The sequence below is a fragment of the Lissotriton helveticus genome, chromosome 4_1 (genome assembly GCF_964261635.1).
Source record: "Lissotriton helveticus chromosome 4_1, aLisHel1.1, whole genome shotgun sequence".
Classification (NCBI taxonomy): Eukaryota; Metazoa; Chordata; class Amphibia; order Caudata; family Salamandridae; genus Lissotriton; species Lissotriton helveticus.
In genome coordinates, this window is record NC_136063.1 from 1,735,309,923 (window position 1) to 1,735,337,283 (window position 27,361).

Here is a 27,361-nt window from a genome sequence, read left to right on the forward strand (position 1 = left end):
AATTCTTTTTCTTCTTAAAAATGTATTTTCACAACACATTTCAATTCACATTTTGACATAAGAAAAAAATAATGTCCTCTTCCTTAACTTAGATGTTGATCATTTAGAAAGGACCAGCAGAAAGACCGTGATCAAGACTTTTTTCCTAGAGGCTGAGTTGAATTTTTGCCTTAGGTTCAATTAACAAGTAAGTTCTACATAACGTCATTCCTTTCAATACTTTCAACACAGAACCATGTAATCAAACATGTGAATCACATAAACGAGCATACAATACTTATATGCCTTCTTCTTACATATTACACAACAGAATACATTCATTTAATATGTCACCCAAGTTTCAGCATTCCTTCCGTACCTCAATAGGTGTTCAACTGGCCCAACCCCATATTTACCAACTGATGTATTTTTCATTTCGTTGTTTCTCAAATTACTTTTAAAGCTGTGCAAGTCAGAATCGACAAAAGCGACACATCTTTTCAAAGGATACCTTCAACTCACCTGCCACCTTACGTTGGGTCTTTTCCTATGCACACCTCTCTAGTTAATGCTATTAGAAGAACCACCAGATAAAGTTGTCCCAAAGCTCAAACTTTGAAAGCTGGGAAATGAAGGCAATTTGTAAAGAAGTAATCAAACCATTAAAAGAAACATGTCTTTGCATCATATTGTTTGTAGTGTCATAAATGAGCCACTTTAGATGAAAGTACCTCATTTAATAAGATATGAGGTGAAACATGTACGAAGCAGGAATAAAATAATAATGATGAGAGTTGATAAAATATCTGGCTTTAGACCTCTAAAAAAGCAGTAAGCTTAACTTTACCGTGTATAAAATGTGCAAAGTGTCAAAGCCTGTAGAAAGTGTTATTCCGTAATCATTTTCAGCTTGGAAATGGCTGCAGCAATTTAGGAGCCTGGAAGTCAAATCGTAACCAAAATGACTACTTTGAACATTTCATCTATGTTCTTTGTTAAAAGTGGCACATGTTTGGAACACCCTTCCTACAAGTGGAGCTCTTTTTTGACATCTGTAATTGACAGGGTTATCCCGCGGGTACTACTGTGAACGTGTTTGCCACTATTCAATATTTCTTTGTCTTTGCTGCCCTGCACAATAAGTGATCCTGGTGGTTTGAATCTGTATAGTCCTCTAGATTTCAGGGATCACTTATTTTGTGCACATCTCTAGCACTGCCTTCCTACAGCACCTGCACTACTCTTCATTTCATTTAGCCATATACACGTTATGGGCCACTGTGAATAAAATAAGGACACAATATGTATTGTACTTTTTGGAAAATTCCACCATGATGGGCCATTTCTATCCTTTCTCAGAGATTAGAAAGAACTGTTAAAAAACACAAAAGCAATCAAATAGTAGAACCAGATTCACCCTGCCTTGTTAAGCAGCTGGGTCTTTTCTCTCCTGGGTGGATGAGAATTCGAAGTTTGGACCATCCCACACTCTTATTTACAATAAAATGACATCCAACCCAAACTTTCTTTGTTGCAAGTGATGGGTAGGCCAAACAGGTATTTGCTTGCCCATCACTGTGAGAGAACTGGATACAGGAGTTTTTCTCCAATACTTTCTCCTAGCAAGAAAAAATAGTCCATCCCAGACAATATTTTGTAAGTAAATAACTTGCCTGACGTTCCCATCCAAGCCCAGAATTTTCACAGTGACCCCTAAAACTTAAAACATATACACTTTGTATTCCTAGCTCTGACCTTCAACTACATCAACAGTTCAATGTCCTTTAGCAGAAATAAAACATCACGTTTCACAGCATATTTAGTAAAAAACGCCCCAAATTCTTCTGTGGTTTGTTGAGATTCATAATGCTTATAAACGTGCAAAGTGCCAGTATGCCCTCAGGTAAATATGGGGAAAAAAGAATTAGTTGACAGGAGGAAGTGCAAACTATATTTCCTTTTCAGCACAGCTCTTAACAAGAACACCTAAACTTCAAGAGAGTAGCATTACCTCACACATCGGATGAAACCATAGTACAAAATTGTAAAGGGAAAAGGGCCCTCTCAAGAGAACTCTCCCATGAAAATGGTTCAACAGAGAAGCTAGGTATGGAAATGTGACGTGACTTGTAATGTACACCACAAGTTCTACTCTCACTTTACCACTCTATAAAGGAATTCAAATAAATCAATTTCCACATCAATTTAGGCTTTACAATAACATCCCATTCCTGGTCATGTTGCCCATTTGGCCTTGCAACTCGAAACGTAGACATTTGCCCAATGTTGGGAGATTATCTGGCATAGCACAGTCCTGACCAAAAACAATGCACAAGAGGACGTGTCTTGAAATTTATAATTAAACCACAATTACGATAGGAACCTGTATCAGTTTAATAACATATATAATTAGTGTTGATAAATAGTAAATTCCTTTTTTTCTATATTTCGCATCTTTCCCTGTTATTTGAGCTATCCTAATGTTACACTATTATGTGGACTGTAAAATGTTCTTCTTCTACATATATTACTGTCGAGTGGGGATATGAATTAATGCATGGTAGATATTTCTAATTAAATGTGGGCAGACAGTCTGATGTTCCATGATATAAAGGTTCTTTCCATCATTTTACACTCATTTCAAACTGTAGTTATGTGTTGTAAACCTAAATATTATGCATATCATAATAAGTGCATACAAGCTGTGTTGGATTTGTTAAAAAAACAGTGGGGCAGATTTACAGGCATGTTACTGCTCCATATTTACAAGGACAGGAAAAGCCACCCAGTGTGGCTTTTCTTGTGCTTGTAAATATGGCCCTTTTAAACCCAGCACTTGCGTGAAAGGGGAGTTCCATGGGTGTTGCTTTGGGTGTTCCCACGCAACACCCATGAAACAAGACCCATTTCCAGATTGACGAGGAATCGTAAATCTGGAAATGTGTCTGGAAATGCTAGGGTGGCGTAGCAAGGTGCACCGAGGGGAAATGTTTTCATTTTTCCTTGTTTTTCCTCTTTCAATGTGTGCTGTACTCTACAGCACGCATTAAGAGTGCCCCTTCCTGCACATAAACAATCTCCCCATGACGCAGGCATCCTTGCACCATGGTGCAAGGGTGCCTGCGCCGGCGCATGGCAGCAGTTTGTGCACCAGAGCAGGGGAGAGCACAGGAAAGCGACATATTATTGTAAATATGTCACATTCCTTGTAAATCTGCCCCAGTATGTCTAAGGACCCATAGTTTTTGGGCCCCACCAGGGCCGGACTGGCTACCGGGCAGTTAGGAATGCTGCTGAGCTGGGGGGTGATTTCGTTAATGGAGACCTGCGTGAGCTAAACGAAATTCGTTTTGCTTTCAGTATTTCGCACCACACGCAGGTCTCCATGGACGAAATCAGGTTCCACTGCAATAAAATCAGGCAGCAGCTCGTCAGCATTCCTAACTGCCCGGTAGCCAGTCCGACCCTGGGCCCCGCCATGGTTGCCAAACACCAAGGTTGCATTATTTTCGATTCCACCTCAAACTTCTTCCTTCCATGTCCCTATACTTTAAGTCTCAATATCTCACTCTAGCATGTTCTTTTTAATCGCTGCTCTCAATATTTGTCCCTGTTTTCCTATTTGTGTTCCTGTCATTTTCCTCCTACTACATTCTCCTTTTTCCTGCCTTTTTCTCTCTTGCTCTGGCAAAGTGCGATGATGAAGATAAACTCCTGTCCCGAAAATTGAGTGTCGGTGCCCACGAGCTGCAATTACTTACTGTTACAATTAAGCTTCTGTGGATAAGGGTTGGATAATCATATAATTTTAAGAGTTCATTCAAACCTCTTTCATTAACTCTTCGTGGTACAATACGCACTGCTCACGTTACACATGCTCTGCAGCAGCAAAATAATGAAATTATGTTAACATTTATTACAGCACGATTTCTATGCATAACACGCCCTCATACAAACACTAGACAGATTGGTGCACTTCCTCAAACTTACAGGACCATTGATCATCTGTTAAGGTGTAGGACGTGCATTCCTAAACGTCTATGAACACTCTTACAGAAATTCATTTGTGGGTGTTCCGGTGTTCACATAATTTGCCTTGACTTTTCTTTGATACACCCCCGTTTGCCACCTATGTGTGACATGCAATGCACATAATGTTAGCATGAATTGCCTGCACACACACACGCACACGTGCATACACACACACATAAACTCCATTCCTGACAGCGTAACACTCTACTACCTTTTCCACGGAATAGGACCCACAATATTTACCTAATTTGAGTCCGTTTTTGCTGCCACCTTTGCCCATGTGGTGAATTCATCATCAAATTAAATATCCTCTCCTCATCTTTCACAAATGTGAAACTGCTTAACGAGTGTATGTCAAATAGGACTATGATTTAATTTAATCTGACATGATTTTGTACCGCTCAAATATGTCATAGTCCAAATATCGGACATGAGAAAAAGAAATAGCAATTGCAAGTGTGTGCTCTCGAACATAATTCCACATATACTAAAGTAAACATAGCCGCAGCTCTACAGGAAATACCTGGCCTGGATACTAAACATATATAGCTACTTGCACCCAGATACAAGGGTATGCAACATTACATGCATATAAAATGTCCTTAAGGCTCTTTGTTACAAAACATCCCTTAACATAAGGCTGCAAAGTCTACACTATCAACTCTGTCACAAATGTATTGTAGTAATTTCTCTCTTCGTCTACAACATGCAAATTAGATTAGCATGTGCTGTACTGCAATGTAATGCTGATGTTTCGATATGACATACGTCCACTCGGAACAGGACATAAATCACACCTATATGACTAGAATGACCTTTTGCCGAATTAGTAACCATGTCACTACCTGATAAAGACATATTTACCTGATGGCATGAGGCATAAGGCAACCGTTTCAAAGTAAGCATTAATCATGTCTCAATTAACAAAGCATATTTTTCATAAAAGGAGAAAAAATTGAATGACTCATTCAAAAGAGTTTAGGGCAAGGAACAGAAAAATAAAATAGCACAATAGGATGAAAATAGGCATTTGCCCTCAGAACTACCTCCTCTGTGGCATAAAAGGGCTAAGTGCATTAGTAATCTTTCAAAAACTATTTTTCCCAAGGTTATTCAATCAAAATTCCTGTTTAAGAAAATGAACAGTTAAGACTGTGAATGGCTTCTTTGTTTGACCTGCGTAGTGTACCAACTCAGCAGGTAGCAGGCCAACAGCTCAACCACTCCGCGAGCGGGAACAAGAGGACATGTTACACATTCTCCTCTCCAGAATGCTCTCCATGCAAGTAAGCGACACTCTTCTCTGTTGACATTGATGTGGCATGATGAAAAGGTCTGTTGTGAATTTCAGGTTCTTCTTTCCTTGTCCTTCCATTTCTCTTCAAACAGACCCTACCGCCTAACCATTAAAGACACAACATGCAAACGGATGCATTTTGGAATCCCTCCAGCAGGCGATTAGGAAGAGCCCGCGCCTCTGTTGTCTTAGCAAATGCCAGTTCACCTGAGATCTTCAGAAACTCGAGAGCCTCGTTGAAGGAGAGTCGGTGTTTCCTCCGTAGAAGAACATGTGTTGGTCTTCATGGACGAGATAGTCGACTGGCATGTTAGCCGATGGATCCTTCTTACTCACTGAATATGTTAGATAAGAGAAGTCATCCCTAGAAGAGATATACAGCATTTGTCATAAACCTTCTGCAGTAATTATGCATCAAAGCAGTGTCTCTTTATTGCAGGAGTAGCACTATTAATGCAGTGTACCTAGGAATTGAGGCATCTGTTTTTATTTGCTTTTATCTATGGGTTCCTCTAAAGCACACTCGACCAAGGATATTAGCGAAGTATACATATAACAAGGCATAGGTGCGCTTCAATGTCACATAGAACATTTTTCAATGGAAGGCGATCAAATTAGAAAGAATAAAAGGACGACACAGTAAGATAGGTTCTGCACTTGACAGAAGGAAATGCTGAAAAAGGATGGATAGGGAAGGGAAGGTAAACACTGGGAATTGGGAGAAAAATAGGACAAGTGTGGTGTTGGTACAGTAAGCAGATGTAAAGCAAGATATATGATTGTGAGGTGAATGGGTAGGGAAAACAGAAAACGGAATGTAGGATATTTTTAATGTGCATAGTTTAGGTGTGGATTGAAAGGAAGATTTTTGGACTTTTCCAAAAAATAAATAAAGATTCTGATTGTCTTATCTTGAATGGAAGTAAATTCAAAATTGTTGTCACAGCACTTGAGTGGCCACTTTATTTGTTGTGAATTTCCTGCAATTTAGAATTTGAGCCTATATATTTCTTAAGCTCTCCGTGCCAACAGATCTTTTGATGGTTGAGTGAAAGAAATCAGGTTTGTTAATAAATAGTAATTTATAGGTAACACAAAGTATCACTTTACTATTTATCTTTCATTGTAGTTATTTTTTAAATTTGGAACTCAAATGAGATAAACAAGAATAAATTAAATTAAAAACAATAATAAACACATTAAAGTGATACCATTAAAGTGGCAAACCCCCAAAATGCAATTCATTATATGCTATGAGTTATTCAATATGAGTTTAAAGTTCAGCATCCAGGTGTATACTTAAATTAAGAAACTTCTTATCATCATACACTCTTGACTATCGTACAATTCCAGGTCCCGTGGTGGGAGCTAAGAAATCATGTACTATTCGGAAAGCCACCAGGTAAATATCAACTTCGTTTACAAATATACTAGGAATACCCATTGGGGAAATCAAGATGTTTTTAATAATGGAAAATTTTGACCTCCTCCCGTACCCATGGCATCAATGGATGAGCCCTAGTCCAGATCACTGAGAGAGATCATGCAGCTTTGATCAAAGTTCCTTTAGATTTACCAGAGAATCAATTGTTGCCTTCAATTAATGATTTAGTTGTTCTATTGACTCTCATAAGTCAACTCCTGCATCTTTACCATTTTGTCCTTTCCTTAATACATTATAAACGTATGTTTCTAATGGCGTCCGCAAATGTATACATAATTAGATAATTTCGTACATTGTATAAAAGACTCTAAATGGCTCTGTTCGAGTTTTGGAACGGTGCAACACTATGAGTACACATTTTGAGGCAGTATATACAGCTCAATAGTTCACAATTGAAGGAAACCTCTATTAGCCATCGCCATGATTTGAAACTCTAAATTAAAGCAATGTTGAAATGCAGATCTTAATGATAGGTGCCTTATTTAGAAAGTCAGATCTAAATCCACAGCCATCAGCCATTTACTTTGCCTCAGTAACTTAATCACGGTTGCATCATGTTTCAACTATTACAAAGATGCAAGAAAAGAATGGTAGAGATATCATGTAGAAGAATATGGCACACAACACAATAGTGACTGGTCCTGGTGAGCGTCTTAAAATTAATGTTAAACGGAGTTGGTTGTCATTCTTGACTTGAGATGGCAAGATGTGATTCACGAAAATGAGAAAGGGATCATCCAGGAAACATTACCTGTGGAACTGGGAAAGGCATTCCGTAGCTTGTCCATGATATCTTCTAAACACAAGCCAGTGTCCCGGTTTCTTGAATCCAAATCATCTAGGAAAAAGACACAGAAAACTGTAAACCTTACAATGATTCTATATTTCCTAGAATTCAAAATTAATTATTAAAATGGCATCCATGCTAACAGGCTTGTAATCAAAACATGCAGGAATGGATATAATGCTGTAAAGTAACTTAAGTAAGAAAGCCTCCCTAAATACCCCTTCTCTCTCTATGAGAAAGTTACCAAATTTAACACTAAAAGATCCTCTCAGAATTACATCCTACTTTCCATGACTACCGCCGTCCATCCCATCATTAATAGTTTCTGATTTTCAGAATGAAACCTCAGTGCAGCAGTCCCTGGTAGCTATTGACCAATCTCCACTTTCTCAGCAAACTCATGAACAGAGCAGCCTTCAGCCAAATGTACATCTTACATGAAGAAAATAACCCACAGTCCAATCACCAACTAGTATCTGGTGGGGCAAAGAATCAAATTGTCCTCATCCTTATCTGGGATGACCTGAAGACCACAGTCAACAGAAATGAACTTAATGTTCTATTACCATTAGACCCATCAGCCACCTTCAATACAGTCTACACCTGTCCTACTAATTACACGAGAAAATCTATGTATGTATTTAAGCAACTATTCTAGGCTCGATTCTCTCCTACCCTTTCAAAACATCGAGCATCATTTTACTCCCATTGTACTGTTCAACAACTTACCGGACTACCTCTGGTATCCCATTACGAATCTTCATCAAATCCTTCAAATAACCTGTTATAACTATACACAGGACACCAAGCAAATCTTCCAGCTAAAAATCCTAATGGGCCTAGGCCCTCCTCTCGCAAACCGCTGCCTTCCATTCGTGGCATAATTAATGATGATCAACCATAGGAAAATGAATTAATCAAAAATCAATATCCTCACCTGCATACCCTGGAAGAATTAGCATCCTATGACCATTCGGCCTCTCTATCTTTAACCACCTTTAACCCTTTAGCTGCGGCGGCTATTCCGCCGCAGCGCTAAGGGGGAGGCGGGGCCGCGCTGCGCTCCTGTACTCGTGCCGGAACCGCTCCATCACGGCCCTCGGTTGAGCTGTGCTTGTGATGGAACGGTTCCGTCACGGCCCAGCCCGCTCATCAGAACGCTCAGCGCAGGCGCGGAATTTGCACCGCGCAGGCGCGGCGAGCAGGCCGTGACGGAACCGTTCCATCACGAGCACAGCCCACCCGAGGCTCGTGGCGGAACGGTTCCGTCACGAGCACGCAACGGGTTAAAGGCACGAACTGAAATAAGAAACCCGGGAGCAATTATGGACTGCCTGATCATTAGTGCTGCTTGTATATCAAGTTACTAGAAATTATTTCTTCACACTGCAAACTCTGAAATGAATTTACCCACATCTAGGTTTTCCTCAAATTGTCACAACCCTTATACAGTCACATCTGAAGCTTGGGCTTTACCAATTAAGTTTTCCTTAAAACCCCACTCTAACTATTGCAAAGGCTATAGCAGCAAGATAACTACTACATCCACATTTAATCAAGCACATCACTCCGGCTCTACACGCTTTCCACAGTATTCTCATAACCAGACAAGCCTCATTCAAGAGGCTCGAGTTTTCCCAAACTGCAGTGGCGGCTGGTGGACTTGGAAAGGGATGAGGCGAAAAAATGTCTTTGAACCCAGTTAGTAAGTGAAGTGAATGAGCCCCATGTCCTTGTAAGGGATTCAGTGGGTCTCTCTTCTAGAAAGAAATCTGAGACAATGATTGTATTTTATAGCATCATTTGCACATAAATCAGCCCAAAACTCAGCTGTTCTGAAGGGACACTAATAGAGGCTACTCTCAGATGGGGAGACTCAGTAAATTAATAGAGACTGCCGAGCCAAAGTCAAATCAGAGGTCCGACTTTGTCATATGTGCAAAACACAAGCTGAGCCATCACAAAAACCAAGAAACAAAATATACAATAAATTGTGAGTAAAACATAATAAATATGTAAAAATTGAGTGCATTTTTAGTGCATTAGGGGCCAACTGTACAAAGAATCAGTGTTATTAACTTTGTTGGATTCATCACAAGTAATACAAAATCATTCTACCACGCTTAACATTTTAACCTAAATTGGAAATATTTTAATTCCAAGCGCGCCTGTAAGTACATCTCCACTGGCACATAAATTTAAAAATAAATAAAAGGGACGAGTATTGCACTTAATTCATTGAAGGACAGATATCATGTTTTGAGCACATAGTAATGCTTTGATGCATGCTTTTCAATGAGGTCTGCGTTTACAGCCGTCTGCATTGAGTGAACTGATCACAGGGTGCATTTGGGAATCAACCTTCTCTGTCAGAAGAGTGAAACCACTATGAATCCATAAGGGTGGGGCCCAATTGCCCTCTATGTCCGGAGGATCTGCATTAAGAAGGAGGCTTCACCAAATCCATAACTGCATGCAATAAATTCACAGCCAGAAAAGGAACAGAAGAACGTTTATTTCCCAGTGCACACAAAGAAGATAAGGGTAAGTTGCTCCGAGCAGTGAGTGCCGGTTAACGTCCCACTTCAGTCTTATATACACTATCAACCACCCCTTCCCCCGCACGGTCCCTCGCTCGAAGACAAACACCACCATCCAAAGACACACAGAGCGCTGCAAAGAGCATTTCTTAATCTCCTGCACGAGTGCACCACAACCGGTGCCATAGTTGTGCTGGCAGATTCCCCATTTTGTTTTTAAAATATCGCAAACACAAAGTGAGCATGAGAACATACCGGAAGTCACCACGCTTGCACTACACCCAACAAACTGTACCTTTGAAGTGGGCCACGTGTCTGTCTAAAGCACATGAAGTACTTTGAGCGAATATATAGAGTTGCGAGAAACGGCGGCCAGGGGCATTACTCTACGGCTGAGAAAGAACAATCTCATCTCACAGTGTGCAAATGATAATCCTTAATTAGCAAACAGGTCGCCCAGCCTCGGCTGGCATACTAACGGGAGGGAGGAGGGGGGAGTACGGTGGGGGGGATAAAAATAAACAAAACGTTACCAATCAGACCGGGGGTCCCCGCTTATGCCCGCCCGGCTGTTGCTGCAGGTTCAGCCGATTCCCGTCACCTGTGGTAGCAGTGAACACGAGGTGTGTCTGCCTCGACGAGAAGGCTCTGACATCACGCTCGCTCCTGGCTGGCTGGCAACTACCGCCTACGTCGCAGCCAATCCAGACGCTGCTCCAGCAGTAGCGCCAGGATTGGCTTAAGCAGTAGTACGCATGGTCTGTTTAGGGCTTAAAAAATGTTGTGACCAGCCCAAACATGCACACTAGGCTGCTCATTAGAAGAGCGGCATGGAACAACCCTTGCTCTTCTAATGAGCAGCCTAGTACGCATGTTCGGGCTGGTTGCAACATTTTTGAGCCCTAAACAGAACATGCGCACTCTTGCTGTGTGCTCCGCCGACCACCTAAATTGATACATATTATCATCGAATCGATGCACTTGCACTGAACTCCTGCTGCCCCGCCCCCTTCTGAGCCGTCTGCCTTTGGCGGCCTGTGCTTGTAATGAGAAACGTATCAATAGAAAGTTGTGTACAAGGGATTTATTTGGAAGAATAGTGAAGAAAAAATTAAAAGCATTAGTCAGGCAGGTTAGTTGTGGAGACAATCTAACACTATTGTATCCGCGGGATAACAATGATTAAATCTCAAATAGATAAAAAAATTAGAGAAAGCACACGGAAAACCTATTCTTTAGAAACTGAATTTTATCAGATTTTAAATGTGGGGAAACATACAGAGAATTATCTCACAATATACAGTTATGAACAGATAAAGCAAATCAATGGCACATCAGTTCATAATCTAGACATCAACTCCTATTAGATCAGCCAAGAGTAACTCAAGTCAAACATGAACCAAGGAGACTCTTTGGATCGATAAATTGTTATTGGAGATGATGTGTTGGTCGACTTTTCGGTCTTGGTTGCAGACGTCAAAAGACCATCTTCAGGACAATTAATATGGTATGAGAAAAGCCCCTTCAAAAGATGATGACGTGTTGATTAATAGGTGACTCGCTGCACGAGATACGGATGCTAGGAAAACGTTTAAATGGGTAGAAGGGGGGTGCGGGGGTCTCCCCCCACGAATACGATAAAAAAAAATATATATATTTAGAACTATAACGTGATGATTAAATTCGTAATAGTTAAGTTTCAAATACAGCTAAGGTTGTTGAAGAAATTGGTTTACATTTAATTTACCGGTTTATGTCAGGAGATGGCAGTGTTGCTTTGATTTTCTCAATTGTAAATGCTTTCGATTTACGAACAGAATATGATCAGTGTGCTCGTTTTTGTAAACAGATCTTAACTAGTATTTTAGAAAAAAAATGGCATAAATTGAAAAAGTGTCATTAAATCTAATTTGTTCGTGGTTTAGGTAGTAGTGGTTTAAAATGTAGTGGTTAAGTAAAGGTCGTGGTTTAGCCTTCGTTGTTCCAGAAGTAGTGGTTTAGGCAGTAGTTAAGTCATACAATCCTTTATAAGGCTGTGAATGAGGCGGTGGAGTCTTATGATTTATTAGGTGAAGTTGAAGTCATCTAGGCGTGGTTTAATGTTGCATACTCCTTACTGTTCACCCCTGCCCACCCTAGGTCTCAGAATGCCATTGGGCAAAGGAATGCATGGTCCAATTTGTATACCCTGGAACTAACATTACATTGATGGCTGTAGCATTATTTACATTTCCAAGAACAATTTGCAAGCATCCTGGTATACAGGCCTTTCTTAGAAGTTATGAGTAGCAAGTGCTCTGCAGCACTTGAGGAAATATGTTCTGAGAAAGTGATGCAAGCTGAGATTATTTTAGGCTTCACTTTTAAAAGATGACAGTTCCGGGGCAAAGTCATCAACATGCTATGGTCATCTTTTACTAGTAATAATAGCACAGTTGGAATATGATCTAAGTGTGCCAGCTATAGCTATGTACTAATCCATGTTTTCTCTCGCCCTCATATTTGAGGACCTGATTTAGCGTTTGGTTGACAGGGAATATCCCACCTCCTATTTACAAGGGCATTAAGAAACAATGCCCTTGTAATAAGGTGGACGCACAGCATATCTCTCATGTTTGTGACAGTTTACTCATCCACCAATCTCTAAATCAGGACCTAAAAGCGCAGTACCTCAAAGTTCCATCTTTTTATCCCACCCCACAAACAAAATCCCTATATGGAACATGTAATACTCCGCTGCAGGATATAAAGATGTACATTCATCAAAATATGGACACAATAATCGCCTGTACCTTAAGATCCCAAATCCTGCAGTCATACCAAGCCTAAAAATCCTCCTGAAAAAACTCAAAATTAGACATCCTCGTTAAAATTAAACGCTCCAAAAATGATCACTCTCTCTGCAGTCCAAAGACTCTTTACCTCATGTTCAAGAATGGCTTAGAGCACTCATAGGTAGACAGATATTTCTCTTGCCCTGGTTCCATTGTCTAAATCACTGGCCAACATGATTGATGAAATGTTAAACATAACACAACGTATATTTGGAATTAAGAAACCTTCCATCTTTCTGCCGCTTTATTTAAGGAAGCTGAAACCATTCATTTCTTCAGCAAATTTCAATACAGTAATTAAAGCAGTGGTTCCTTCATATCTGGATAGTGGTAACACTATACTTTCTTTCCTGCCAATATCAATTAACGCACCTCTGAAGCTGCACTTCTTCTGCGCTTTGCCTTGTTTCAGGTACTAAGAAATCAAACCATGTCGCAACGATTCTTACAGGCACCCGGTGGCTGTCCTTGGAAGGTCGAATTCACTTTGCGATGAATTGTATGTGGGAGGGGAAACTTGGGAAGACTGGGGTGGATATAAGGCCCGCACTTGAATTAGCAAGTTATGTCTTAGTCTCCGGTAGCCTACGGACCCAAAGCTATATGGCAATGTTTGACCTATACTATACACCAGCGAAAATCGCAAAGTGGGGGGGGGGGGTCGGAAGGGAGATGGTTGTGCTAGGTGTGGGTTTCAAGCAGCTAATGTCATACATATGTTTTATTCATGTCCAAATTTGGGTGGATTTCTTCATGAAGTGGAGTGTTTCATAAATTCGACGCTCAATATCCCGCTCACTATTTCTCTGGAGATGGTGATAATGGGGTGTGGAGGCACGGGGATGGTTGAAAGCACTAGATATGTCTCTGCTTTTTTGTTTGTAGTAATGTCTATGATTCGGCTCTGTATTACATCCCAATGGTTAAGTCCTGAAGCACCTACCTTCTTTAATTGGAGAGCTAGGATGCTCGCTGTGTATAATTTGGAGTTTTCCGTGTTTCTATTAAGGGGGAAAGGAGACGTAAGTTGGCCCTTAAGATCTGGGCCCCATTAGTTGAATGACTAAAGCACTGATCTCTTATTACGGAAAAGGCCCAAACTTATATCCTAGGCGTAATGCTGTTTTCTTTTTTTATATAGCTCCTTTGTTCCGATGTCCTTATTCTGCCCATTAGGATGTATTTTTCTTTCTGTACTCTCCGCTGTGTTTCTTATGTATCATGTTCTTTATGTCTTTGGTTTTGCATATCTCTGTAAATAGTGCTTGCCACGACTGGTTTTGAATTTCAAATCAAGAAAATAAAAGTAAAAAAAAAAAAAGATGAATTGTATTATCCACCAAACCTGGAATCGTGGCCTTCCCAGCTACTTTAAGGACAAACTACATCTGATTTTGGGTCAAAGAGAAACCAGTGGGAAATAGCACCTATTACTGGAAATCTCAAAATAAGAAAAAGACCAAGACATTGAACCTGTTCATCATGTGCCAAACACTCTGAAACTATCTGAATTGTCTAACACTCAATATCAACTTGGTGAGCTTTCAGAAAGATCTAAATACACACTTGTAAAAAATGTACCTTATGGTTTAATCTGTTTGACCTTCCTTAGGCTAGCATACACCTCCACATTATCACATTATCTTTAAAGAATACTGAAAGACACATATATTCAGGATTTTCCAATGTTTGCCTTCTTTCACCCTCCTTATTTTTTTATCCCTTTTCAAGCTTTCTCATGCTATCCTATTTAACATGAAGCATTGAGCTGCCTTGTAGATGTGTTCATGTTACAGACATACACTAAATCAAATAAATAAAAAATGTTTTATATAAGCTTCACCAAATGGCACCCACTGAACTGTGTAGAAGAGAAAGAACATTGAATTGCCAGTTCTTTATTTCAGAATTCTGCTCTGTGTATTAAAAGGGAAAATAGTGCACTGTGAACTGCACATTGTTCATATGAAAAGTGTAGTAATTTTTCAAGTTGGCCAAATTACATAGGGACTGTGGATTCAACACATCCCAAAACGATGGGGATAACCTAGAGTTTGGCAGACAGGATACTCTTTTATAAACTCGGCAGAGACCCTATGAACCAAAATGACGGCCATGGCGTGAGTCCCTAGCACCGTGTCACTGATGTCTGTGACACCCGCTCTGACTCAGACCCAGCACAGGCTTCATGTCTGAGGAATCGACGCAGTGCCTGCTTCACGGTTGTGAAATCCATGCAGCGTCTGAATTGCTGCTGTCTAATCGACACAGCAAGTCTGGATTTACAAAGCATTGTCCCTCGAAGCTGATTCTTCATTGACACCGCACCACAGTAAGGCACTGAGGTTGTATGTCTGGAAACCAACGCATCACCTCCCCTGTCAGTAAGGAACTGATGTATCACCTGCCTCCCCTGCCAATAAGGAACCGACACATCATCTCCCCTACCTAGCAGTAAGGAATAATAATAATAATAATAATCCACATTTGTAAAGCTCACAATCACCCGTATGGGTCTCTAGGCGCTGGGGGCCGTCGGGAAGATTAAGCAAGCTATTGCCCAGAGTCACGTGGTGCTGGGCTAATCTGCCACCGGTGCCGGGGATCGAACCGTTATCCCCAGATGCCACACTGCTTCCTGACGCATCACCTCCCCTGACAGTAAGGAACTGATCCATAACCTCCTTTGTGTAGTAAGGAACCAACGCATCGCTTTGCTTTTCCTACCCTGTGCCTTGCACCATCTTTGTTTTTAGATGCATCGGAGGCACTGTATGCAAAAACGAATGCATCTATTGATTTCTATGGACTACACTTGCTTAATCTTTTCAAAGTGATATTTCGACTTGTGTATGTTGGAGTTTTGTTGTTTTGGTCTTGTTTTATTCAGATATTATTGGCTATTTTTCTAAAATGGTATGGACTCCTTTTGTAGTGTTTTCACTGAGTTACTGTATGTGTGTGTACAAATACTTTACACATTGCTTGTGAGATAAACCTGACTGCTCATGCCAAACTACCAAGTGGATATGCAGGGGTTACCTTAGCTGTGTGACTCCCTTAGCCTAACTAGAGGGAGGGTACCTACTTGTACAGGGTACAAACCACTGCCAACTAGAGACCCCATTTCTAACAGTGTTGTTTTTCTGTGTTTTGGACAGTGTGTAAAAAGTGCAGGGTGTTGGTTCTCTTGTATTAGGCCCGCAAGGGAAACAACCTTTACAACGCAACTTTTACCACGCAGTGCCTTTACGACTCAACTATTACAACGCATGTCATTACAACGCATTGCGCTGGGGGGCGCTCTAGGATAGGGAATAGATTTAATTTACTATCCAACACCTTCCCTACTATCCACGGGGACTGGAGTTGGAATAGTAAATTAAACTATTCACTATCAGCACCCCTAAGCGCTATGCGTTGTAACAGCATGCGTTGTAAAAACTGTTTTGTAAAGGCATGCGTGGTAAAAGCATGCGTAGTAATGTCATACATCCGGCCCGCAAAGGTAGGCCACATGGCCTACAAGAAGCATGTGAGAGTCAGTTTTGAATGCTAAAAAGTGCATTCAGAATGTTCAACATAAAGAGGACAATTTGCAGAGCAAAATAAATCATCACAATTAACAATTCTCACCTATGCATTTAATGATTCTGTGTGAAGTGGCCATGAAGCAGCAGCAACACCTACCAATACCCTGTACGTGTCATTAAGTGAATGCAAAATATATTTGGAAAACCTTAGTACTTCGAAAGTATTGACGTGTAGACAAGCAATGCTAATATTCGTAATATTTTTTGCAAATTTACTTGATTTGTACATTATTTAGAAAAGCAAATAGATGATGTATCCACTTGTTAAAACAGCAAGACATATGCATATCACTTTCAAGTTAAGGTGTAAAGCAATACACATGCAAATGAACATTATTGAGCAGATGTGCTCATAACATAATAGTAGTGAAAAATGTATTCCAAATTTGAAAAAATACAATATGAATTTAATTACATTAAAATATAATGTGAAATCAAGATCATGCATGGATCTTAATGCCATACCTAAAACAAAGCAAATTGGTATTTAATGTTTTTTACCTTTCCTGCTTATTTGATGTTATGAACATTTCCTGCTTTTGCTAATAGCTTATTTGACAAATTGCCTACAATGTTATTTTTATGCTCTATTTTCATAAAGTTCTGCATTTATACAATCAGAGCCAGGACCATACTCTTTCCAGTTTGCAGCTCTAAATATGCCCACCACAGGTGTTACAGGATTAGACTAAATCTGCCCACTGCATGTGTAACAGAGTGATCCTGAATCTGCTCCCCGCCGGTTTAACAGTTCTGCCTAAATCAGCCCTCTGCAAGTGTAACACGCCAGCCTAAACAGGGATGTCATGTAGGTGTCGCCAGGAGTCGCAGCTGTGACCCATGGCTTGCCCCTTGTTATCCTGGCACTGCTTTTGAGACCCCTGGTCAGTGGCAGGAACATAATGGCAGCTCGTCCTTATGGACGTCAGCTGGGGCTGCACTCTCTTTGTATTCTGTCAATCATATTATTACACTAATACTGGATTATATATTTTTCACTGCTAGTGTTGTAAAAATGTAGATCAATTCGCTGAAATATGACACGCTCTGGCAGCTGCGGTATGTAATAAATGCTTTTAAATGGATATTGTGTGCGTACTTGCGGGTGACAGTGCGTTTATGTGAGTGTGTCTGTAAGTGTGAATGTATGTGTATATGGTCGCATGTGTATGTGAGTGAAAAGGATGGTCAAAGGGCGTGTGATGTCACTTCCGCTACCCCTGGCATTTTGATGAATAGACGTGAATGAGCCTAAATCTGCCCACCGCAGGTACAACACGTTTAGCCTATATCTGCCCACCACAGGTTCTAGACCAGACAAAAATATGCCTCTTACAAAACTAGTTCTTCAAAATAAAATTAGTATGCACTATCAAAAAGAAAAGAAAAACAGTCAGGCTTACAGGTTCACAGTTAGAATTTTGAGTCTTTTCTTGAACTGTTTTCACTCCTTCAAAAACACCTGACCTGAAATAGCGGTTAAATCCTAAAGCGTAATTTCTTGCTTCACTCCAAATTCTTGTTAACATATAGAAGCCACAAAATGGATCTCAGCACCTCACGCCCAACCATTTCATTAAATAAATTTTTTACTGCTGGGGCTATTTTCTTTATCAAATGATTCATTGATTTTATTTTAAAACTTTATTACAAATGTGAACACAGGTATTACATCGCAATGTATCACAGCACTCAAGTCTCTGTTCAAACAACAATATTTTCCATCTTTTTCCACGTCAATGTGAAAGGAAAAACAGGTTTCACAATCATTAGGCACCTAATTATCATTGTACTTCTGTGATCTATGCTTGTTGTTTATAGATTAGGTAGGTATGTTTTTTGTAGCGGGAATAGTTTGTCCTTCTATGTATTTATTTATTTATTTATTTTTTGCATTTGTATGGCGCTCAGCTACCCAACAAGGGTTTCCCGGCGCCTGTGACATTGGGTTGAACGAAGGCAGGTGCTGAGTTGGAGTTTAGCACAATTGTTTCTGGAAAAGCCAAGTTTTGACAAATTTCCTGAATTTAGTGTATTTTTCTTCTTTCCGGATGAACTGGGGGAGGGAATTCCACAGAATCGGCCCTCGAACCGAAAAAGATCTTCCGCCAGTCCTTTGAAGTTTGTATCTGGGGACAGAAAAATTCGCTGCAGTTTGGGAATGCAGATTTCTGGTTGGCAGGTAGGGGGAAGCTAAGGCTTGTAGATAGGAGAGTGCCGTTTTGGATTTTATCTTGAACATGAAACTGAGGGTTTTAAAACTAATCCGATGTTCAACTCTAAGCCAGTGCAAATCATTTAGGTGGTGTGATATTCTTTCAAACTTAGGTATCCTGCACAAGAGTCTTGCGGCGGAGTTTTGTATCATTTGGAGTCGCTTGATCACTGCTAAGTTCGAACTTAGGTATAAGATGTTTCCGTAGTCAATACGCGATGTTATTAGTGCGTTGACTACGGTTTTTTGTGTGGCAGGGGGCAACATCCACATGATCTTCTTCAACCATTTTATAATGGTGGAGTATAGGCCCGCGACTTTATTTGCCTGCTGTTTCATTGACAAAGTATTGTCAAAAATGACCCCCAAGTTTCTTGCCTGAGTCGCTGGAGAGGGAAGAGTGCCCAGCTCAGGAGGCCAATGGGAGGGGTTCCAGAGCTCCTTGTTCCTTCCCAATATGAGAACCTCTGTTTTGTCCCCATTTAATTTCAGCTGGTTGTCGGACATCCAGTTGAAGATTTCATGGAGTCCAGTATGAGTAGAGAGGGTGCTGATGGGTTTGACTCAGATAAGGAAAAAATAATTTGGGAGTCGTCCGCATAAGTCATTAATATCAGGCCTGTGCGATCTGCTAGATCGGCCAGTGGTCTTAGGTACAAGTTAAAAAACAACGGACTCAGGATGGAGCCTTGCGGCACCCCCTGTGGAGCGGCAACAATGTCGGAGCAGGCAATGCTGGATTTTATCTGGAAGGTTCTCCCTGTGAGAAAGGACTTTATCCATTGTAGGGCATCGCTGCGGATGCCATTTCTCTCAAGGGTAGCCAGGAGGGTACTATGAGATATGGTATCAAACGTCGCACTCAAATCTAAGAGAATGAGTGCGACTGTTTGACCCTTATCCAGGAATTTTCGGATTTTTTCCGTTACACCCAGTAGGGCAGTTTCTGTAGAAAATCCTGCTCTGAAGCCTGATTGTGAGGGGTGGAGTAGATTGTTCTCTTCTGTAAAGGTACTGAGGGCAGAGTGGATGTGCCTTTCCAAAAGTTTGGAAAAAGCAGGGAGCAACGAAATGGGTCTGTAATTAGACAGGACTGTGGGATCGGCTGCTGGCTTCTTCAGCAGAGGGGTTACCATTGCGTGCTTCCAACATGACGGAACTATAGCGGATTGAAGGGAAGCATTTAGTGTGTCTGCTATAGTGGTTAGAGGGATATTGTCAAGTTGTTTTAAAATACTCACAGGGAGAGGGTCACAGGGGGAGCCTGATGTAATGGATTTCAGAGAGATTTTTAAGGAATCCATAGTTACAGGGGGCCATTTCTCGAGGAAGTTTGCATTGTCTGGTGGCATAGGGATAGTGAGCTGTGAGCAATTGTCATGAGGTCTAGCAGCGATGTTAGAGATAATATTTACTATTTTATCATTAAAAAATGTTGCTAGGTCGTGACATTGTTGTTTCGTTAAGGGGCGGGCAGTGGCAATTGTTTGTGCGCCTGCCAAATCCTTCACTGTGTTAAATAGAGACTTTGCTTTGTTTGCAGCATTATTAATGGAGCTAGCGACGTAAAGGGCCTGGGCTTTAATACATGAGGAGTGATAAGCGTTTCTGGCCTTATTATATGTTATCTTTTATTCATGATTGTAATCTTTGCGCCATGCCCTTTCCAACGCTTTACACTTTGACTTTTCAGCTTTAAGAAGTTCGTTGAACCAAGGGGCAGGGGGATGATGGAAATTACTTTTTATCACCTTTAAAGGGAGGCATTGATTTGCTGCACTTTCTAACCACTGGTTGGTGGCTGCCGCACGGGTTTCCATATTCTGGTCACGGGCGGGTGTGCTGTTTATTAGTACTTGGTTCAATTTATTTACGTCAAGTTGTTTCCAATTTCTCATTGAATTTACCGGCCGTGTATCAATTCTTGGGGGTCCAGTTCTATTAAGATTGAATTCAAGAAGATAGTGGTCTGACCAGCACAGAGGACTGGTATTGGTCCATTTGTGGAAAAGTAAATTTTGCCATGTTCTGTGTCCCTACGTGTCATCCATCATATGTTATGTGCGCATGATTAATATGCATATGTATTCCCTATGTTCGATTAATGACGCAATTACAGTTGTGTCCACCTCTGGTATGTCAGTTTCCAGTTCTCGTGAATACTACGAATATCAGGCCTATGTAAAGCTACGTTGCCACGTTTCTCAGTGTGCACGTTATTCCATTGTAAAGTCCCCGTTTCTAGGCCTCAAAAGGGCCCGGACACTAGATTCAGCTCCTGTCTCCTGAGCCTCGCTGAGGAGCGATACAGCCCCCACCTGTATCCTCGACCCTTCACTTACTTCCTGCCTCGCAGTGCCCGGCTCAGCCTAGCTCTGCCTCTGAGTCTGCCAAGAGTATGTTATGATTCCAGTTATCAGTTCAGTCCTCCTTCTCTGCATTCCTAAGCTACTGAATCGCATCAATAGTTTCCGTCATTGTCTAGCCTTTACGTCTCCATGTAGGAGAAATACTGCATTTAATGGTCATTTAATATTCTTCATCACGCACTACATGTAGAATAATGCATGCTCCAGTCTTAGAGTCCGTTAGCCTCTCCCCTCCTGACTCTTAGTTCATATCAACATGTTCTCAAAACATCAGATACTAGATACTGCTTAGGTACATGTCGCCCTGACTCTCCAGACTTCAGTCTCTGCTCCTAGCACAGAGTTCATAGCCCCCAGCTTCTCCTAGTAACACGTCATTGCCAGTTTGCGCGCACCATTAGGTCAGAGGTCCCGGCTCCTTAGGTAGCCCCCTCCATGTTTCCGCCCCATTCATGACATATTCTGTTACGTTTGCATCACATGTCTATGTATACGCCTCTGTTACACCTACTTTCACCCTTATCTTTCGCGACTGCTATTGACCACACCCACTGCTCCGCCTATCATATGTATTGTAATGCAACTGTTTTAGTATATATGATCGTGCACTGTTATTAAATGTTACCCCATTCCCTTACGCCGATTCCGACCCTGCCCCCGGCAGCGCTGCCATCCTGTTCCCGTGCAGGTTGTCCTGTTCCTGTCCTTTATGCTGTAATAAACCTGCAAACTCCTACTACCTCGAATCTTGACTCTTATTTATTGAGCTATCTGTTATTGCTAAGTCCAGACAAACCTAGATCCGGTATTATTTATTTATATACCACATAATGGCGCCCGAATAGGGACTTGCCCTTTCCCCACGCGTCGGTGAAGCCACGCCGACCCCCTGACCCTCTGCAGTCGTGACGGAACTCTTCTGCGCACCGGCAGATATTTCTGCTTTAAGTATCCCTCAGGCCCACGGAGGAGACGGAGGAGGCGGTCCAGCATCCAGACGAGACGGTGGAGGAACGCGGCGAGTCCCGACCAGAGCCCAAGCCGAGAGTTCAAGGTCCGAGGTATCCGGAGGCCCACCTGTAACAGAAGTCCGAAGTTCGTCCGTCCGGCGTCGAAGCAGTCCAGTCCAGTCCGAGGCCTTCCGTTCTTGCTGCCCGGTGAGTACCGTTGCTGGGGTAGTATCTAGACAGGGTCAATCTAATTGACTCTGGTCCGTGGGTTGGTGGTACACAGTCCCACAAACGAAGTGTCCACTTCGGTGGATGCGGGTCCTGACGTGTCTCTGTATGAGACCGGTAAGTTTCGTACTGTTTCAGCAGTGCATCTAGTTTCTGTTCTAGTCAGTTCTGTTCTCGAGAAAATTCATGTATTCTGTTTTCCGTATTCCAGGTAGTATTCTGTTCGAACTGTTATTCTGAATGTTATTCATGTATTTTAATGTCGTGGTATGAGTGCGAAGTAATTATCGTGTTTTATTGTGTATTGTGGTGTGTCTAGATTCTAGTTCAGTCATGCCGCTCTTTTCAAAACTGCGTCAGTTAAAAACCAGAAAAGGTCTGCTAGAAGCAGCAGTTCCTGTCCCGCCTAGGGACAGTCCAGGTCATTTCATGTATCAGAAGCATGGCATAAGCGCCATATTGTATCTAGATTTATGGGTAGAGTATACCAAACAGTTAGAAGAAAAGTATAGATGGCCCGTATCGGGTACATGGGATGCCGAGTGCATCATGCGAGTAGAAGAAGCATTATGGAAAAAGAAAGCCAGACAGTCACAGAAAGATGCCATCGAGTTATGGCGCAAAGAATCTCATAAAAGAACCGAAAAAGAAATCAGAAAGTCAGAATTAAGTAGAGAATCCTTAGAACGAGCCCAGGAAAGGGAACTAATCGAGATAGGTGAACGAGTCAAAACCGAACAGTCAGACAGACAGAGGCATGCTCTTATTAAGGGTATGTATCCTCTTCTTGCCGAGGGCTTGTCAAAAGCGACCCCAGAGGCATTCAGTAATTTCCCGCCACCACTAGTTCCGACCAAGCTACGTCACAAACCGACCGCAGCTGATATTTTCATTTCGTCCTATTTGGACGACACAGTCCCAGAATATGCAAATCCCGCTCCGCCAGTCCCTGTAAATCAGGCACTTCCCGCTCCTCCAGACACCGGAGTACCTGTTACGGTACCCCCGGTCCAGCCCGCCATACAAGTCCAGTCTACATTTCCATTTCCCACTCTGCCAGGACGAAGAGCATCAGTAGACGACTCTAGTTTAGGGGCCGCAGGGGGAGGTCCTCCCCAAACCCCGCCGCCACACAAGCGTTTAACGTTAGCCGAATTACATGCACAAGCGTCACAGCGTACGCCCAGATATCAGTCTGTTGCAGAAATAAGAAAAGCCCTTAATGAATGTGGCTATGATCCAGTCCCAGGCGAGGATAATATGGTTTTATATTCATTACGCGTGAGAAAGGTGACCGAGTATCTAGTCACCCTACCAGATATGAAAGAAGATCTAGACAGGATATATCGTTTCATCCGTACAGGGAATGATCCAGAAAGTATTAGTGATGTCATGTGCCAAAGAAAAGTTGAAGTCCAGCTCATGATATTAAAGTTTCTGATTAATTGTCTAATAAGGGAACAAGATTATCCGACCAAAGATCGAGCCGAAATGAAAATCCTGACAAGGTGGAGTGATAATATAGCCGAGGGTAAGCACAGAACCATCAGTAGTATAGAGAGTATGTACAAGAAAATCCGTAAAGAAATAATAAGGGTACACGAACAACGTAAAGAAGCACAAGTAAGCGAGAAAGAAAATGACTCTTCTACAGAAGAGGTAGAGGACGAGAATCCCGACAGAATAGCGTATGTAGGAAAATCTAGATTTCCAGATCGCCATTTGCGCCTAGAACACAAGTCAATTTTTCATCATCCAGCACCAGAACAAGGTTCTCTGGAACAAGTATTTCAAGCTACCGATCACATTCTGAAATCACGAATCGGTTATAGCGAGTTAAGTACTATGCATGAACAAGAACTAGTCCGATCAGCAGTCCGATGGATTACTGATTCTACCACTTTTCCAGACGAAATAGTGGCACAAATGTTTCTGAAATTGCCCCCAGCCGAGCAACGACTGGCGGGTATGTATATGATCCAGCACCTCATTACATTGTATGAGGGTCAACATTCTGATCCAGGTCCGTTACACGATGTCCTGAACGAGTTACTCCAGTATAGATGGAAAGGTTTAGGTACCGATTTAATTAGTGTCATTCTAGAACAGCGCCACAAATACAGAACGTTTCTGAAACCGCATTTTGTTCATGTCTCACCCCCAGAGAGTAAACCCTTTTACATAGATAGACAGAATCCGTTACGAGAAGTACATCCAGTTAAGACAGACGGTGGTGAAATGCAACGAGTGTTTGTTTACACCCCGATCACAAAGATGGAACTCTTAGAGATGAAAAAGTTAATTCCCTGTCATGATAAAGATCCAGCAGGGTTCCACCGAGAATTAAAAGACATGCTCCGTATGGGAGAATACACGTATCCAGATATTATTAAAATGTTAAAAGTCTTGTTGCCCGCAGGGGTATATGAGAAACTCAAAGAAAAAGAATGGGAGGTGGGAGAGAAAAAGATCGATTGGGCAGTCCTAGAAGCTGAAGACAAGGCACGAGTACCAGGTACCGGTCTTGGAGATAAATGTAAAGAATTACCTGAACTGTTAATACAAGTTTTGCCCAGGTTATTGACAACTAGAAAAGAGGACTGGGATGCAATCTCAGCCTGTAAACAGAAACAAGACGAAGATATTAGTGATTATTATTCCAGATTTGAGAAATGTTTTACCATAAACAGTGGCCTCAAGACAAGTAGCGAGTCATACCCTCATCTTTTTGTTACTAAATTAGTCGAGAATTCAAGTCCACAAATTAAAAACCGAGTTTTGAAAGTCGAAAGTACCTGGCAAGCTAATACCCCGTCCCAGATGTTACAGATGCTTCAATTTCACCAGAATAGAATCAGAGAAGAGCAGGAACATGAGAGAAAACGTATGAAAGACACGAAAATGAAAGTACTAGTTGCACAATCTGTTCCTCAAGATAGTCAGAAGAGGGGTCCAAATCAAGCCAGTCATCCTGCAGCTCCCGTTAAAGGAAACTGCAATTATTGTAAACAGCCAGGCCATTTTTTAAACGAGTGTGCAGTTCTGAAACACAACATAGCTACCGGTAAGACTAAAGAAAGACCACGTCCGCCGAGACAAGAACAAGTTACACAGACTCCTCAGTCACAGAATGCACCACAGACAGTTACAGCACCGCAGCCTATCGCTGCAACACAGCATGTTACACAGCAGATGTACCAGTATGCGCAGTCTGAGTATCCAGAGTATCAGCCATATTCATGAAACAGCCTAGAGAGGGAGGTAGGCTTGCCTCTCATCGAGATACCTGTAGATCAAGAAGGTCCCTATGTTCATAGTCAAGTATTAGGGAAAGACAGAAAGTTTTTGATTGATACAGGGGCAAGTAGGACCACTATAAGTCACGCCGAAGTTCCAGGGGCTCCGCTCTCAGGCTCAAGAAATGTTTCCCTTGGATTTTCAGGAAAACCTATTGTAAATGAAATATCAAAGCCAGTTACTCTAGAAGTAGGTCCATTGTCCCGCACTACTGATCTGTTACTTACTAAGTCATGTCCAGAAAATCTATTAGGCATTAAGACACTGAAAGAATTAGGTGCAGTTATATGCTGTTCCCCAGAGGGAATACGATTGTTCCTACGTGACTTCAAGGGTCACTATGTATTACGAGATTTTGATACGAGATTGTCTAATGTTCCGCAGCATCTATGGGCGCAAGGTCCAACTGATGTTGGCTTTATGCAAATCACACCCCATCGTGTGACTCTCAAGCCAGGTGTAGTCCTGCCACGAATCAGACAGTACAGATTGCCACCTGAGGCTGTAGCAGCCTTATCCAAAATTATTGACGAGCTCATGGCTCAAGGAGTAGTTGTAGAAACTGACTCCAATGTATGCAATTCTCCGATCATTCCTGTTATGAAACGTACTGATCCAAATGCACCTCCAGTATATCGATTAGTGATTGATCTCCGAGAGCTTAATAAATGTATTATTCCCCAGTATCCAGTTGTCCCAGATATCTCTTCCCTGTTGACAGCCATTGATTCCGAAGCCTCATTTTTCACTGTCATAGATCTCAAGAACGCATTTTTCAGTGTCCCCATTCATCCAGACAGCCAGTTTCTTTTCGGATTTTGTTTAAATGGAAGGAGCTATATGTTCACACGAGCTCCTCAAGGTTTCACAGAAAGTCCTAGTATTTACAGTCAAGCACTCAAGAGACAACTAGACAACATTCACATGCCAACTGACACTGCCCTGCTCCAGTATGTCGATGATCTCCTGATCACAGCCCGTTCTGAATGTGCTTGCGAGCGAGCATCACTTACAGTCTTGTATTTCCTAGCCGAGATGGGACACAAGGTGTCCCCTTCGAAGCTTCAATTCTGTGTCCAGCAAGTGGTCTACTTAGGACACTTACTGTCCAAGAGGGGTAGGCAGTTGACACCAGACCGAATCCAGTTAATAGCGAGTCTTCTTCAGCCCAAGACCCAGAAGGAGGTACGTGCTTTTATTGGCCTTACTTCTTATTGCAGACAATGGATTCCTCAGTATGCATTTCTAGCCAAGCCACTGATACAGTTAACGACACAGGAGGCAGCCGTATCGACTGTCCTCCCTTGGACATCTGAACATACACTTAGTTTCAATGAGTTAAAGAAAGCCCTATGCCAAGCTCCAGTTCTAGCAACACCGAACTACAGTAAGCCTTTTACACTTTTCGTCACAGAACGCGAAGGTACAGCATTATCTGTTCTCACACAAGATCAAGCAGGACAATACAAGCCCTGTGCTTATTTTTCGAGCACATTAGATCCTGTAGCCCAGGCTCTGCCTGCGTGCCTCAAGTCAGTTGCAGCCACAGCACTAGCTATCAGACAAAGTGATTCCATAGTATTAGGACACTCCCTGACAGTACAAGTTCCACACTCCGTGGAAGTTCTTTTAAACCGAACACAAACTCAGCACTTGACAATTGCACGTTTAACAGGTTATGAATTGACACTGTTCCAGCCACACATAGAAATCAGACGCTGCAACGTTTTAAATCCTGCTACATTGTTACCATCAGTTACTTCGAATTCTGCCACACACGACTGTGTGGAAGTAGT

The 27,361-nt window shown here is 41.8% G+C and overlaps 1 protein-coding gene across 1 annotated transcript in view; it reads right to left on the bottom strand.

The window, feature by feature from the left end:
* Positions 1-3,332: 3,332 nt before the first annotated feature.
* The window catches only part of DRP2 (dystrophin related protein 2), a 547,219-nt gene continuing 523,190 nt past the window's right edge, over positions 3,333-27,361 (bottom strand). Inside the window, exons 22-23 of the mRNA XM_078686308.1 lie at positions 7,504-7,590; positions 3,333-5,672 (exon numbers count right to left, since the gene is read on the bottom strand). Coding sequence (XP_078542434.1) covers positions 5,653-5,672; positions 7,504-7,590 — 107 coding nt within the window. The 3' untranslated portion in view covers positions 3,333-5,652. The remainder of the gene's footprint in view (positions 5,673-7,503; positions 7,591-27,361) is intronic.